Genomic DNA, 14,700 nt, shown 5'->3' on the forward strand with positions numbered 1-14,700 from the left:
GGGTATATATCCAAAGAGGATGAAGTTATCATCTCAAAGAGATATCTGCACCCCCATGTTCATTGCAGCATTGTTCACAATAGCCGAGATAGGGGAGCAACCTAAATGCACATTGATGGATGAATGGATAAAGAAAACATGGCATACACACACACACACACACACACACACACACACACACACACACACAATGGAATATTATTCAACCACAGAAAAGAAAACATCCTGCCATTTGCAACAACATGGATAGAACTTGAGAGCGTTATGCTAAGGGAAATAAGTCAGACAGAGAAAGACGACTACTGCATGGTCTCACTTATATGTGGAATCTAAAAACATTGAATTCATATAAACAGAGAGTAGAATGGTGGTTGCCAGGGACTAGGGGTGGGAAAAATGGGGAGATGCTGTTCAGAGGGTACAAACTCCCAGTTACAAGGATAGGTTCTGGGGAATCTAACGTACCATATGTTGACTGTTTAACAATATTATATTGTTAGCATTTGAAAGTTGCTAAGAGAGCAAATCTTAACTGTTCTCACCACAGAAAAAAGGTAATTATGCGAGGTAATGGATGTGCTAACTAACCTTACTGTGGTAATCATTTCGTAATACGTGTGTGTACTAAGTCATCACATTGTACACCTTGAACTTACACAGTGTTATTTGTCAATTACATCTCAATAATGCTGGGGCAAAAAACAAACAGGCAAAGGGCAGCCTGTCTCACTTCGCCCCCAGCTTGTAGATTAAAAGATTGTGTGTCTGTCAAGCCAGGTTCTGCCTTCTGGTCAAATTCCACCTCTCTCTGTGATCAACACAGCGATGAGTGAGGGAGATGCACAGTCTGGGGAAACCATGGCCAGCAGACCCCAAATGTCCCTCCCACCTTCCACAGCAGCAACCTGCGTTCCTAGCCTTCCTGTAACCCTCCCCACATCCTGAGGTCTCAGCAGCCAGTCTCTCTGGCTCTCACAAAATCATAAAAATAAGGACTCCCCTGGTGGCGCAGTGGTTAAGAATCCTCCTGCTAATGCAGGGGACACGGGTTCGAGCTCTGATCCAGGAAGATCCCACATGTCGCGGAGCAACTAAACCTGTGTGCCACAACTACTGAGCCTGTGCTCTAGAGCCCACCAGCCACAGCTACTGAGCCCACGCGCCACAACTACTGAAGCCTGAGTGCCTAGAGCCCGTGCTCCGCAGCTAGAGAAGCCACCGCAATGAGAAGCCCACGCACCACAACGAAGAGTAGCCCCCACTCACCGCAACTAGAGAAAACCTGTGCGCAGCAACGAAGACCCAACGCAGCCAAAATAAGTAAGTAAAATATAAATAAATTTATATAAAAAACCCATAAAAATCAAGCCCAACTCCAATCAGAAAAGCATCAACCCTCTGTTAAGTCTCTGATGTCCCAAATATGTCTGGTGAAGTGGTATGTTTCCAATACAGATTTCACACAGAAGCTTGAGTAACCTTCGTAAAATCAGATCTGATCGTGTCTTCCACTTAAATCACTTTAAGGCCTTAGAAGGGAGAATCACTGCCTACAACAAGGCTTCTGCCAGGGCATACTACAGCCAGTGAGCCAAATGTAGCCAGGCACCTGTTTTTAAATAAAGTTTTATTGGAATATCACCACGGCCGCTTATTCAGCTATTGTCTGTGGCTGCTTTTGCTACGATGGCAGAGATGACACAGACCACTTGATCTGCAGAGCCTAAAACATTTACTATCTGGCCCTTTACAGAAAAAGTGTGCCCATGCCTGGCTTTCCTGTCTCTTTTTTCATCATTGTTGTAAAATATATATAACATAAAATTACCATTTTAAACATTTTTAAGGGTACAATTCAGTGGCATTAAGTACATTCACATTGTTGTGCCACCATGGCCACCATCCATCTCCAGAACTTTTCCACTTCCCAAACTGAAACTCTACCCAGTAAACACTAACTCCTCATTCCCCTCCTCCCGCCCCTGGCAACCTCTATTCTACTTTCTCTCTCTGTGAATTTGCCTATTCTAGGCACCGCACATCAGTTCAATCATACCATAGTTGTCCTTTCGTGTCTGGCTTAGTTCACTTAGCATAACGTTTTCAAGGTTCATCCATGTTGTAGCAGGTGTCAGAATTTCATTCCTTTTTATGGCTGAATAATATTTCATTGTACGGATGGACCACACTGTGTTCATCCCTTCATCTGCTGATGGACACTCGGGTTGTTTCACCTTTTGGCTGTTGTGAACAGTGCTGCCACCTGCCTAACCCAGGAGTCTCTTCTTGCATCACCTGCCTGCTCCCTTAGCCACAGAGGGCTTCCATCAGTTCCTCCAATGGGTCATGCTCCCTTCCTGAAACGCCTCCCACCCCTTCCACCATCTTAATCCCTAATTAACCTTCAGTCCAAACAGTTCTTCTGGAAGTCACGCCGACCAAACCCTCCCCAGTCCCCCCACTCAGCTCCCTGCCAGTGCAAACTCAATCAGCTCCACAAGCTCTGACAGCATCCTGCACTTTCTCCTGATAGCCTGTAACACTGTTCGTAAATACTGGACATAAGATTATAACACCTGGGGCTTCCCTGGTGGCGCCGTGGTTGAGAGTCCGCCTGCCGATGCAGGGGACACGGGTTCGTGCCCCGGTCCGGGAAGATCCCACATGCCGCGGAGCAGCTGGGCCCGTGAGCCACGGCCGCTGGGCCTGTGGGTCTGGAGCCTGTGCGTCTGGAGCCTGTGCTCCGCAACAGGAGAGGCCACAACAGTGAGAGGCGCGCATACCGCAAAAAAAAAAAAAAAAAAAAAAAGATTATAACACCTACGTGTGGTTACTGGATTAGTGTCAGTCTTCACAAGGCCAAGGGCTATGTCTTTTTCCTTTCCATTGTACCCTGCCAACTAGCCCAGAGTCTAGAACACAACACATTTCATCAATTCTAAGATGCACACAGGATGTATCTTACGATCAACGTCTTAGATTCACCCGCATATGGTAGTGAGAGCTCACGAAACACCGGCTAAATCGTTGAAATGGAAATGCAGTGAACCGTTCCCCAGTGGTTGCCCCACCTCAGAGCTCCCAGAACCGGGGTCCACGCCTTTCACACACGACAGTTCCCAAATTTAGACTCTTCCCCGCATCTCCTCATAGGATTATCCATAACCATTTTATCTTCTATGCCTCAGATGCAATTTTGTTAAAGGTAAATATTTAAAACGTGCTACTCACTTCTGTGACCCTGTTTAGCATTTCTTCCATTTTTAATACACTGAGACCTCAAAAACCTGCAAGGGACCCAGGTCACACTCAGCCTCTGAGGGGCCCTGGAGGGAGCTGCCCCATTTCTCTCATTAGCCAGCATACAGCCACAGATGCCGTGTCGCCCTCTGCTGGCAGCAAGTCCCACCTACGCCCCCCCCACCCCCCCACCGCCCCCACCCCCCACCCCCGCAAGTCAGAGCCAGGCACAACCCATGTCAACTTTCAGGATTTTTCTCCCCTGGGTGCCTGTGGCCCCACCTGCAGCTTCTGCGGGACGACCTTTGCTCTGACAGTCCACTCATCCGCTCCCTGAGCCCTCTCCCACCCCCAGCAGACCTGGGCATGTATCTCAGGTATAAACACAGAGCAAGTCCCAGACACAGGGTCGGTCAGGGCAGCACCATCCAGCACCGCAGCCACGTGACACAGGAAGCCAGTCCACACTTGGAAGGTGGCCAGTACGAACTGAGCTGAGCTGCTGGTGTGAAATACCCTCCAGATTTCAAAGACTCAGTGTGGAGAAAAGAATGCAAAGTATTTCCGTAATAATACTTTACACTGATTCTACTGTGAAATGATCACGTTTTACTATATTGGGTTAAATGACATATTATGAAAGTTAATATCACTCGTTTCTTTTGACTCTTTTAAGGCAGCTACTAGAAACCGTAAGGTCGCGTATGCAGCTGGCGTCCTATTTCTAGGGGCAGCACTAGGATAGACTCTGCAGGGACTGGCAAGTTTTCCTGTAAAGGGCCAGACGGTAAAGATTGCGGCTTTTCGGGCCACCCTCAACTCGGCCGTTGTAGCAGGAAAGCATCCACAGACAAAGCAGAACGGAACGAATCCGGATGCGTTGCAATAAATTCAGATTTGGCTCCTGGGCTATAGTTTTCCGACCCCTACTTTACAGCATTAATAGTATTAAAAGGGGTCATTTCTGGGAAATTCTGGACCAGCCATTAGGGAAAATCCACCTTTCATTCAACTGGAGGAGGGAAATACAAATTGATTTGAAGCTTCCCAGACTGGGAGGCTCAGCTGCCCCCGGGAACCCACCAAATGCACTCACTTGGGCGTGTGGGCCTCGTCTACGCGGTGACCCAGCTGGAACTCGTGGGACTTGCTCCGATGCAGGGCCGTGAAACCCGGGATCAGGTGGATCAGCTTCCGGGAGGAGGGCGGCGGGGTCCCCGGGGGCTTCAGCTTGTTCTTCCTCCTCATGGGTGGCGTGCCGGGCGGGGTCACGGTGGTGACGATGTTGGGGGTGCGCGGCGGGGTGCGGACCGTGTGCCGCTGCCGGGGCGACGGAGGCAGGGACCGGTGGCCAGACTCCAGTGGCAGGGGCGGGCACAGGCCCGGGTAGGCGTCCACAGTGAGCCTGTCCACGTGGGTGTACATGGGGGGCCCCGGGCTGGGGCTGGCGTGACAGTAGTGCTGGACGCACTTGGACTGGACCCTGGGGCTCTGGGAGAGGTGGGTGCGGATCCACGGGGTCGGCTCCGGGGGGCACACGGGGTTGTTCTCCTTCCCCGTCTCCGTGGTGGGCCACTGGATGGTCCAGTCTTGTTTGGAAAGGTTGCCTCCTGAGTTGGGACAAAGGAGCAGAGACGACAGATGAGCCATGAGAAAGTGGGTGAATTACACTGTAGGCACATTACCGTAGACGCGCGTTACACCGTATACACCGTGCACCGTGCGTGTGCTGATTACAGCGTGCTCTGTACGCATATTTACATAAATTATGCACGGTATGGCTGTGTGCACATTTACATAAATTATGCACGATATGTTGTACGCATATTTACATAAATTCAACCACACCCACTTGGCCCCTCCAAAAAGAATGAAATCGTTTAGTTGACCGTCTCACCATAATCCCCATTCAACAGCCTTGCCCTCCACTGTCCAGGGTTGGGGAGCCCACAGCTCAAATGTCCAAGGAAAGAGCATGGCCGGTGTGGGGAGAGGCGAGGAGGCTGGTAGGGACAAAAGCGTAGAGGTAGAAAGGAGATTTTCTTGTCTCACAACAGTTTATTAGAAAAAATGGAGCACTAAAAAAAAATCCTACTGCCTGAATGCAGCTGGAGGTGTTTTTCAGCCCTGATATAAGCTAAGTCAGAAAATAAAACTAAATCCTACAGTTCACTAACATTTTTCACTCATTTGCTGTATTAAGAGTGCAAATACGTATTTGGTCTACACATACAGACTCTCAGGCTACAACGTGCAGTCCTACATCCTCTACACTAAGAGACGTAAAAGCGTAAGGGTCGAATACTGAGACCAAACGTTCAGGCTCCAAAACCGTCTAAGTCAGGGCAGGCACTGTCCTGGGTCCCTTTTCCGGTGTCTTCTCGAAGGCAATATATGGTGACAATGGGAAAACTGGCTCAGGAGGCTGAAGGGACAGGTGAGGGCAGACCTCCAGGCCCATGTGGATTTTATACCAAGTTCAACAGGAAGCCATTGAGGGTTTTGATCTAAAGTTCCTTTCTCTAGTTAGCATCTATCACCATACAAAGATATCACGTTATTATTGACTATATTCCCCACGCTGTAACTAGACTTATCGTGGTGATCGTTTTGTAATATATAGAAATTTCAAATCACTATGCTGTATACCAGGAAGTAACAGAGTGGTGTAGGTCAATTATACTTCAAAAGACAAACAAACTTATAGAAAAAGAGATCAAATTTGTCATTACCAGAGATAGGGGTGTGGAGGAGGGGAACTGGATGAAGGCTGACGAGAGGTACAAACTTCCAATTATAACATAAATAAGTACTAGGGATGTGCTGTACCACATGATTAATATAACTAACACTGCCATTTGTTACACAGGGACGTGGTTAGGAGAGTAGATCCTAAGAGTTCTCATCACAAGGAAAAAAATAGTTCTTTTTCTTTTCTTTTGTATCTATATGAGATGATGGAGGTTCACTAAACCTACTGTGGTCATCACTTCATCATGTATGTAAGTCAAACCGTTATGCTGGACACCTTAAACATACACAGTGCTGTATGCCAATTATTTCTCAACAAAACGGGAAGATAGAGAGAGAGAGAGAGAGAGAGGTAATAGAGGATAGATAGACAAATAGATAATAGATGATAGATAGATAGAGGCTGCTGCTTGGACAAGGAGAACCCAGTTAAAGGGTATCACAGGGCTCCCGCTGAGAGAGGATGCTGGCTTCCACTTGGGTGGTGGCAACACAGATGGAGACAAGTCAGTAGGTATCAAGAGAGGACCACGGGGCTTCCCTGGTGGCACAGTGGTTAAGAATCCACCTGCCAATGCAGGGGACACGGGTTCGAGCCCTGGTCCGGGAAGATCCCACATGCCGCAGAGCAACGAAGCCCATGTGCCACACCTACTGATCCTGCGCGCTAGAGCCCACGAGCCATAACTGCTGAGACCGCGAGCCACAACTACTGAGCCTCCGCTCTAGAGCCCGTGCTCCACAACAAGAGAAGCCACCGCAATGAGAAGCCCGCGCACCACAAAGAAGAGTAACCCCCGCTCGCCGCAACTAGAGAAAGCCTGCACGCAGCAACAAAGACCCAACGCAGCCAAAAATAAATAAATAAATTTATTTATTTTTTAAAAGAGAGAGAGGACCACGTGGCAGGACCTGGCAGAAGGTGATCGAGTGGGCCCTCCCATCAGAGGCCAAGCTGAAATAAATCCCAACTCGTGGCCGACTGGCAATAACAATAATAATTACTATAAGGACCATGACAAGAGCTAATTTATAGAGCATTTGACAGTTTACAAAGTGCTTTCATGAACACTGACTCACTGCCCCTTTTTTAATTAAAAACAACTCATTTTGTTGTTACATATTCATTACAGAAAAATTAGGAAATTCGGATAAGGAAAAAGGCAATGTTGTTCTACAGCCGAGCCATCCTGCCTATTAACGCTCCGCTGTGGCGCCTGCCAGCTGGTTTGCTGTGCTTTTTTTTTTTTTTTAAGAAACACCATAAGATCTTATTTAATGGTTTGTCATCTGTTTTCTTCATTTGTTATATTGGGACTGTTCCACATCTTACTTAATTTTCATAAATCTGTGTGCAAAGGGCCATTTTGATCTCTACTTTGTAGATGAGGAAATGTATGTGCAGAGATGAAGATGTTTCCAAGGTTGCAGCAGAGATGGGAGCTGGCCTCTGGGATTCAAACCCAGGATCTTGGCCAACTCAACAACGAGGGCACAGGGCCTCTAGGACAGTGGGACCTGCATTCACCGAAGACCCTGGACCGTCATAATCCGCACAATGGAAGCAGGAGCTGGAGCAAGGGCTACTTCTGGCAAGAGTCTCCCTTTTCCTTCCTCCCAGACTTTGCCAGAACATTCTACCCAAATCACCATCACTATGGTGTGTCGATTCTCAAATATTCGCACATACACATTAGCCCAGGGTCTAAGAGAGCCAGCTCTGGAGTCAGATGACTTGGCCCTAATTCTGGCTCTCCTACTTCCTGGCTGTGTGACCTTGGACACTCATCAAACTTCTCTGAGTCTTAGCTTTATCAGCAGTGAAACAGGAAAATAGTAGACCTGCTCCGGGGGAATATTATGAGGATCAAATGCAATAACACAAGCAGGGTGCTGAGCCCAGCACCTGGCACACAGCAGGCCTTCCATAAACGTTAGCTGATTGTACTGTAATTCTCAACACCATGGTGATGCGTTGCTACCTGCCGTTTAAAGCATATGCACCTGTGCTGAGAGCTGAACACGGCACCAGGTGACGTCACCTCCCTGTGTACCTCTCGGAAGGTGATGTTCAGAGAGGCTGAATAGCTCTGAGAGCTGGGGGCAGACAGAGAATCAAGCCCAGATCAGCTTGATTCACCCAGCAAGCTCTGGATTGATGTATTTGCTCAGGAAATACAAACACATTGGCAAATGAGCCTAAGTAAAACATGTGTAAGAAAGTAAATCTATTTTTTTAAGTTATCTTAATCACATACCACACTCCAAGGCCACAGGGAAGTACTTTGGGCATTATCGCTAGAGCTCATGCTCCCTTGAGTGAAGTGAAAAGAATATGGGACTGCGACTCAGAGAGATCCAGCTTAGAACTCTGGTTCCACTGCTGATCAGCTCTGTGATCTTGGGCCAGTTACTTGACCTCTCTGAGACTCTGGGGGTTTGTAAAATGAGAATGAATAATCATGGCTCCCTTGGAGGGTACAGTGAGGATTAAACACATACATTCATTCATTCACCCAAGTATATTTCACAAATATTTGAACTCTTCTTGTATACCAGGCACTGTTCTAGGCACCGGGATACAGCAATGAACAAAAGAGACAAAAGTTCCTGTCCTCACAGAGCTCATGTTCTTGGTAAGGAAACAGAGAAGAAAAGGGGATGAACAAAAAAAGTAACATTATATTACTTATAAGATGTCATATATAATATAATGCCTATAATATGTCAGTGATAATAAATGCTAGGGAGGAAAAGAAAGCTGGACGTGGGCACCAAAAAGGAGTATTGGGGCTACTTCAATCAGAAAAGGATGCAGACGTGACAGTGGGCATTTGAGCAAATACCAGAGTGAAGCAAGCAGCGAGTTAATGAGACACAATGAGTCGAGCTGTCAGCACAGAGCCTGGACCACATGATGATGCAGACAAATGGGCGGGTGCTTGAGGATGAGTGAGACGTCTGTTCTGGATGCCTGGGACTCATCCAGCCTGCTCCCCAGGCACTCGCTATACCAGCGCCTGGCGTCGGGCGTCTGTCTCCCCTGTCCTCGAGATGCTCACAGGCCAGTGGGAAGATCAACGATGAAATAAGCACTCACTGCAATTGCATTCCCAGGTATAGACCCAAAGGAATTGAAAGCAGCACTCAAATGTCTGTATGTGAATGTTCACAGCAATGCTAGTCACAACAGCCAAAAGGTAGAAACAACCCAAATGCCCATCGACTGACAAATGGATAAAGTAAAGGTGGTGCGTCCATACAACGGAATATGATTCCACCATCGAAAAGAATGAACTACTGATACAGGCTACAATTTGGATGAACCTCGAAACCACGATGTCAAGTGGAATCAGCCGAACATGAAACGTCACATAATGTATGATTCCATTTATACGAAATGTCCAGAATAGGCAAATCGATAAAGACAGAAATCAGACTAGTGGGTGCCAGGGGCTGGGGTGGGGGAAGAAGGAACGGGGGCAACGGCTTAATGAGTACAGAGTTTCCTTTTCGGGTGATAGAAGTGTTTTGGAACTTGATAGAGGTGATGGTTGCACAACGTTGTGAACGCACTAAATGCTGTGGGATCGTTCACTTTTAAATGGTTAATTGTATGTTCTGTGAGTTTCTCCTTGCTTAAATAAATGTAAGTACTCACAGTATGGAACCAGGAATCCAATGTTAGAGAAAGTGCAGGTGAGTGAGAGCAGAGGGGAGGAGGCCAGCTTTCTGGGGAGGGATGGGGAAAGGCATCCCGGAGGAGCAGACACCTAAGCTCAGATCTTGAGGATGAAGGAGAACATCCTAGGAAAGGGGCAGAGTGGAGGGTGTAGGAGGAAGGATGAGGACAGAGGGAACAGCAGGGCCAAGGGCCAGGAGACGGCAGAACGTGGTGAGTCTGGACTGCAAGCAGTTCAGTGTGGCTGGAGATATTCCGAAGGAGGAAGAAATCCAAGCTGAGGCTGGAAAGAAGGGCAAAGGTGGACCGTCCAGGGATTTGCTCTGCTAAGTGGAAGGGGATGGTGACTGATCCCCTGCAGTGGCCTCCTGCAGAGCTCCTGGAAACCTGACACAGCCCAGGGTGCAAGGCCACCAAACCCAGTAATAAGCAAGGGGGAAGCTCTGGTCTACCATCATGCAGCTGTAAGCTCCAGGCCTGGACCCCAGCCCCACAATCATGCCCAAGGAGAGGGTGGCACTCCCACAACCATAAATGATGATAGCATGGAGGCCAAGTTCCTGCTTGGCCATACTGTTATATCCACAAGGCTTGGGCCCCAAACCCCTGCTTATGCCGAGGGAAGGGCTGGCTCTCCCAGTGGGAAAATGCTGAGAAGTGGGTTAGGGCTGGAGGCCAAGGTTCTTTCCATCACATCACTGTTACACCCCAGCCCCTGCTCATACCAGTGGACATGCTGGCGCATCCCTGATCCTGTGGCTTACAAACCAGAGCCCAAGGGATGGAGTCCATTTGCCACGGGCTCCTGCAGGACGCAGGGTGCTGGCCCGGAATGCACGCACTGACTGCTCTCTCTGTCCCCTTGTGATTAAAGCTGTCCCAGAGGCCCTGGTGCAGGGCTGTGTGAGCATCCTTTCTCGCTCAGTAGGACCCACTGTGCATAGGGGGCATGACCAGATGAGTGCTGTGGAAAGACGTGTCTGAAGCCAGCCCTCCAACTGCGCGAGTGCGAGGGGCACGGGCTGGGCGTGGGGCTGGGGGTGAAAGGAGAAAGGATCGTACAGGTCAACGGCAGCCGCAGGAGCCCAGCCTGAGGCTGCTGAAGGCACCTGCGTGGGAGATGACGGGGACCAGGAGTGGAGCTGTGGCAGCAGAGATGGAGACGAGTTGGGTGACTAGTATAAGAGGAGGAGGAACGAATAGCTGCCGTGTGCTGAGCACTTACTATGTTCCTGACGCTGCTGTTCCAAGTCATTTACTTGTATCAAGTTAATAGCCACACAGCAATCCTACAGAGCAGACAAAAATCACTCTATTTTATAGACGAGGAAACTGAGGCACAGAGAGTTTAAATGACTCACTCAAGGCGATACAGTTGGAGAGAAGGACAGCTGGGCTGGTGGTCTGCGCCCTTGAGCATGACACTAAGTCAAGGCTGACGTCCCGGTTCCCCCCACCCCTGGGTCACAAGGTGGCTGGCTGGGGGCATGCATCAGAGCAATGGAAAACACAGAAGGAGATGGAGCACAGGGCAGGGCGGGGGGGCAAGTTCAGGGTCACACCAGCCAAATCTGAGGTTCCTGCGGGACATCTGGGCAGCGATGCCCAGGACGCAGTAGAATTTTACCTTCTCCTCCTTTGCTCCCAGGAAATCCTGGGAGAACTGCTCAAGAAGAAGTTATTTTTCTAGGCTGAGAGAAGTGGTCGGGAGATTCTAAAACCTCCCAAGTCTGTCCAAGAGTGTCAGACTCCTCTTAGAATTTTTTTTTTTTTTAAGAAAGACATGCCAGGGGCATCCCCTGGTGGCACAGTGGTTAAGAATCCGCCTGCCAGTGCAGGGGACACGGGTTTGAGCTCTGGTCCAGGAAGATCCCACATGCCGCGGAGCAACTAAGCCCGTGTGCCACAACTACTGAGCCTGCACTCTACAGCCCGTGAGCCACAACTACTGAGACTGTGCTCTAGAGCCCGCAAGCTACAACTACTGAGCCCGCGTGCCACAACTACTGAAGCCCGTGTGCCTAGAGCCTGTGCTCCGCAACAAGAGAAGCCACCACAATGAGAAGCCCACGCACCGCAACGAAGAGTAGCCCTCGCTGGCCTCAACTAGAGAAAGCCTGCGCGCAGCAACGAAGACCCAACACAGCCAAATATAAATAAATAAATTAGAAAAAAAAAGAAATACATGCCATGATTTAATCATGTTCACCTTTTGCCTCCTCTCCCATTTGACCCCTGAATCTCCAGAGCAGACAGCCCATGGCCCTGAATTACAGGTCAGGGAGGAGAGGTAATGAACACAACACCCACTGACTGACTCCCTCAGAAGGAGAAGGGACACCTCATCATTTGGAAGACTTGCTTTCTGAACAGAAAGAACAAGAATAAATTCTAAGTAAACATCAAGCAAGGAAGTAGAAGTTTTTATATGCACAGAACACCCTGGACTTTGCAACATGATGTTTAGAAATGAACTTGCCCCAACGTTTCCTGTGACTCAGTTTCTTCATCTGTAAAATGGAGATCACATTAGAGCTTTCCCCTAGGATTATTCTGAGGATTAAATAAGACCATACAAGCAGGACATTTAGCACTATCTCTGGCACACAGCCCAATGCTGCATAAACGTTAGTGAAAACGGGAGTAAAACCACCTATGTTATGTGACGCCGGTGAGGACTAAATGAGGTAGATGTGGATATATAGTGCCAGGCCTTCAGGGCCTGTGTCCCTGATCTGGCCAGCTGCCATCCCCTACTGGAAGTAAACCCGTGATATCAAAAGCCACTGAGTCTAGGTTTCCCTGGTGGCGCAGTGGTTGAGAGTCCGCCTGCCGATGCAGGGGACACAGGTTCGTGCCCCGGTCCGGGAAGATCCCACATGCCGCGGAGCAGCTGGGCCCGTGAGCCATGGCCGCTGAGCCTGCGCATCCGGAGCCTGTGCTCCGCAACGGGAGAGGCCACAACGGTGAGAGGCCCGCGTACCGCAAAAAAAAAAAAAAAAGCCACTGCATCCTTATTGTGGTTGAATTGTATCCCCCGCAAAGCTATGTTGAAGCCCTAACCCCCAGTGCAAGTGAATGTGATCTTATTTGCAGATAGGGTCTCTGCAGATGTAATCAAGTTAAGATGAGGGAACAGTGGATTAGGGCGCACCCTAAACCCAACGACTGGTGTCCTTAAGAAGAGGAAAGGACACATAGAGGAGGAGGCCATGTGAAGACAGAGGCAGAGATCGCAGTGACACAGCTACAAGACAAGGATCGCCAGCAGCCGCCAGAAGCTGGGAGAGAGGCACGGGACGGATTCTCCCCTACAGCCTTCTCCTTGATCCTTCTCCACCAGCACCTTGATTTTAGACTTCAAGCCCCCCAGAACTGGGAGAGAATACATTTCTGCTGTTTCAAGCCATCTAGTTTGTGGTGGTTTTGTTACAGCAGATCAAGGAGACTAACAGAGCCTTCAACCAGGAGTCAACAACATTTACTGAATACGGACTGCGGAGTTATGATAGAAAAGTTAGCATTTGGAGGGCCCTGCCAGGCCCAGTTAGGGGATTCAGTGCTTGTCTTACCTGCCCTGTAAGGTAGATGTTACTGATCTGTTTTATAAATGAGTTCTATAAAGTCCCATAGTTGGTAGTAACCTTCACCTTCACGCTTCCCCTTTATCACATGGCATCTGAAGTTGAGCTGGGACCCACGGCCCCCCACAGCCTACAGTTCCTCCAAACACACACACACACACACACACACACACACACACACACACACACACACAGAACTCCATGAGATTCAAGGAAGCACTGAGTTGGTCCCAAGGATCGCTGTCCTAAAGTTTCAAAGTCTGAGAGATAAAAAGAGTGGAAGAAAAGCTTTACTCTTTCCAAATTCCCTTCTCCATCAAATTCTCTTCTCCTTTACCCTTCCACTAAAAAATCAGAAGTGTGGGGATGCAGAAGCAAAAAGCCTCATTTCATTAACCAAATTGACAGCCGCTCAACTGACAGGGATTCAACTTCTCTCTGCCGACGCTTCAGAAGTGTTTCACTGACGGGCTATATTACATCAACTCTTCCCCTCTCTCTTTTGATCCTCTTTTTAGTAAAGTCTGAGGCAAGAGGGTAATTTTTCATTTTAAATAGGGAAGGTGTGGCACCAAGGTGCTCTGGGGGTTATTAATCGTAGCCCTTGCTATCTTGTCATCTGTTTCTGGAAAATCATTTTATTTCAAGTCTTGAATGGGGTGGGCAGAAGGGAATAGGTTTTAAGAAATGAAAGGTCTAAGGATTGATTAAAGACATTCCAAGGTGCAGGGATTTTTATTTTGACATTCTCTGATAAGCGACCAAGAGAAATAAAAGCCATTCTCAAGGGAGAAAGTGATTTCAAAAAGTCTAGGCAAGTGTCTAACTTCTTTGTCCCTTTCCATAAACATTTTATAAACAGGCCAACGTCTGGCTTGGACTTTGTCTGAATTTCAGTGCCAGCATCAGAATGTATATATGCTACTATTCCAGAATCACCCCTGCTTGTAACTTTTGTGAATATTTAAAAACACTTGTTAGTTTAATCCTCACAACTCTCTGGCAAGAAAGAGAACTTTTAGGACTTCCCTGGTGGCGCAGTGGTTGAGCGTCCACCTGCCGATGCAGGGGACGTGGGTTCGTGCCCCGGTCCAGGAGGATCCCACATGCCACGGAGCGGTTGGGCCCGTGAGCCATGGCCTCTGAGCCTGCGCATCTGGAGCCTGTGCTCCGCAACGGGAGAGGCCACAGCAGTGAGACGTCCGCGTACCGCAAAAAAAAAAAAAAAAAACAGAACTTTTAGATGCTGGCTGAAAATACCTCACTGGAGTCATTGGTAAAGCAAAAAAATAGTAACAATAATAATTATTATTAACACTAACAAGAGTTACTGTTTATTGAACACTTACTATGCACCAAAGAGTATTCTAAGTATTTTACATGCATCACTTCACATTATCCTCACAAGACCCTTTGGAGAAAATTCTGCTACTGTCTTCATGT

General features: G+C 48.3%; 1 protein-coding gene across 1 annotated transcript in view; it reads right to left on the reverse strand.

Moving 5' to 3' along the window:
* The window catches only part of KSR2 (kinase suppressor of ras 2), a 402,167-nt gene that overhangs the window by 245,046 nt on the left and 142,421 nt on the right, over positions 1-14,700 (reverse strand). Inside the window, exon 4 of the mRNA XM_049698216.1 lies at positions 4,337-4,850. Within this exon, the coding sequence (XP_049554173.1) occupies positions 4,337-4,850 (514 nt within the window). The remainder of the gene's footprint in view (positions 1-4,336; positions 4,851-14,700) is intronic.

The sequence above is a fragment of the Orcinus orca genome, chromosome 15 (genome assembly GCF_937001465.1).
Source record: "Orcinus orca chromosome 15, mOrcOrc1.1, whole genome shotgun sequence".
Classification (NCBI taxonomy): domain Eukaryota; kingdom Metazoa; phylum Chordata; class Mammalia; order Artiodactyla; family Delphinidae; genus Orcinus; species Orcinus orca.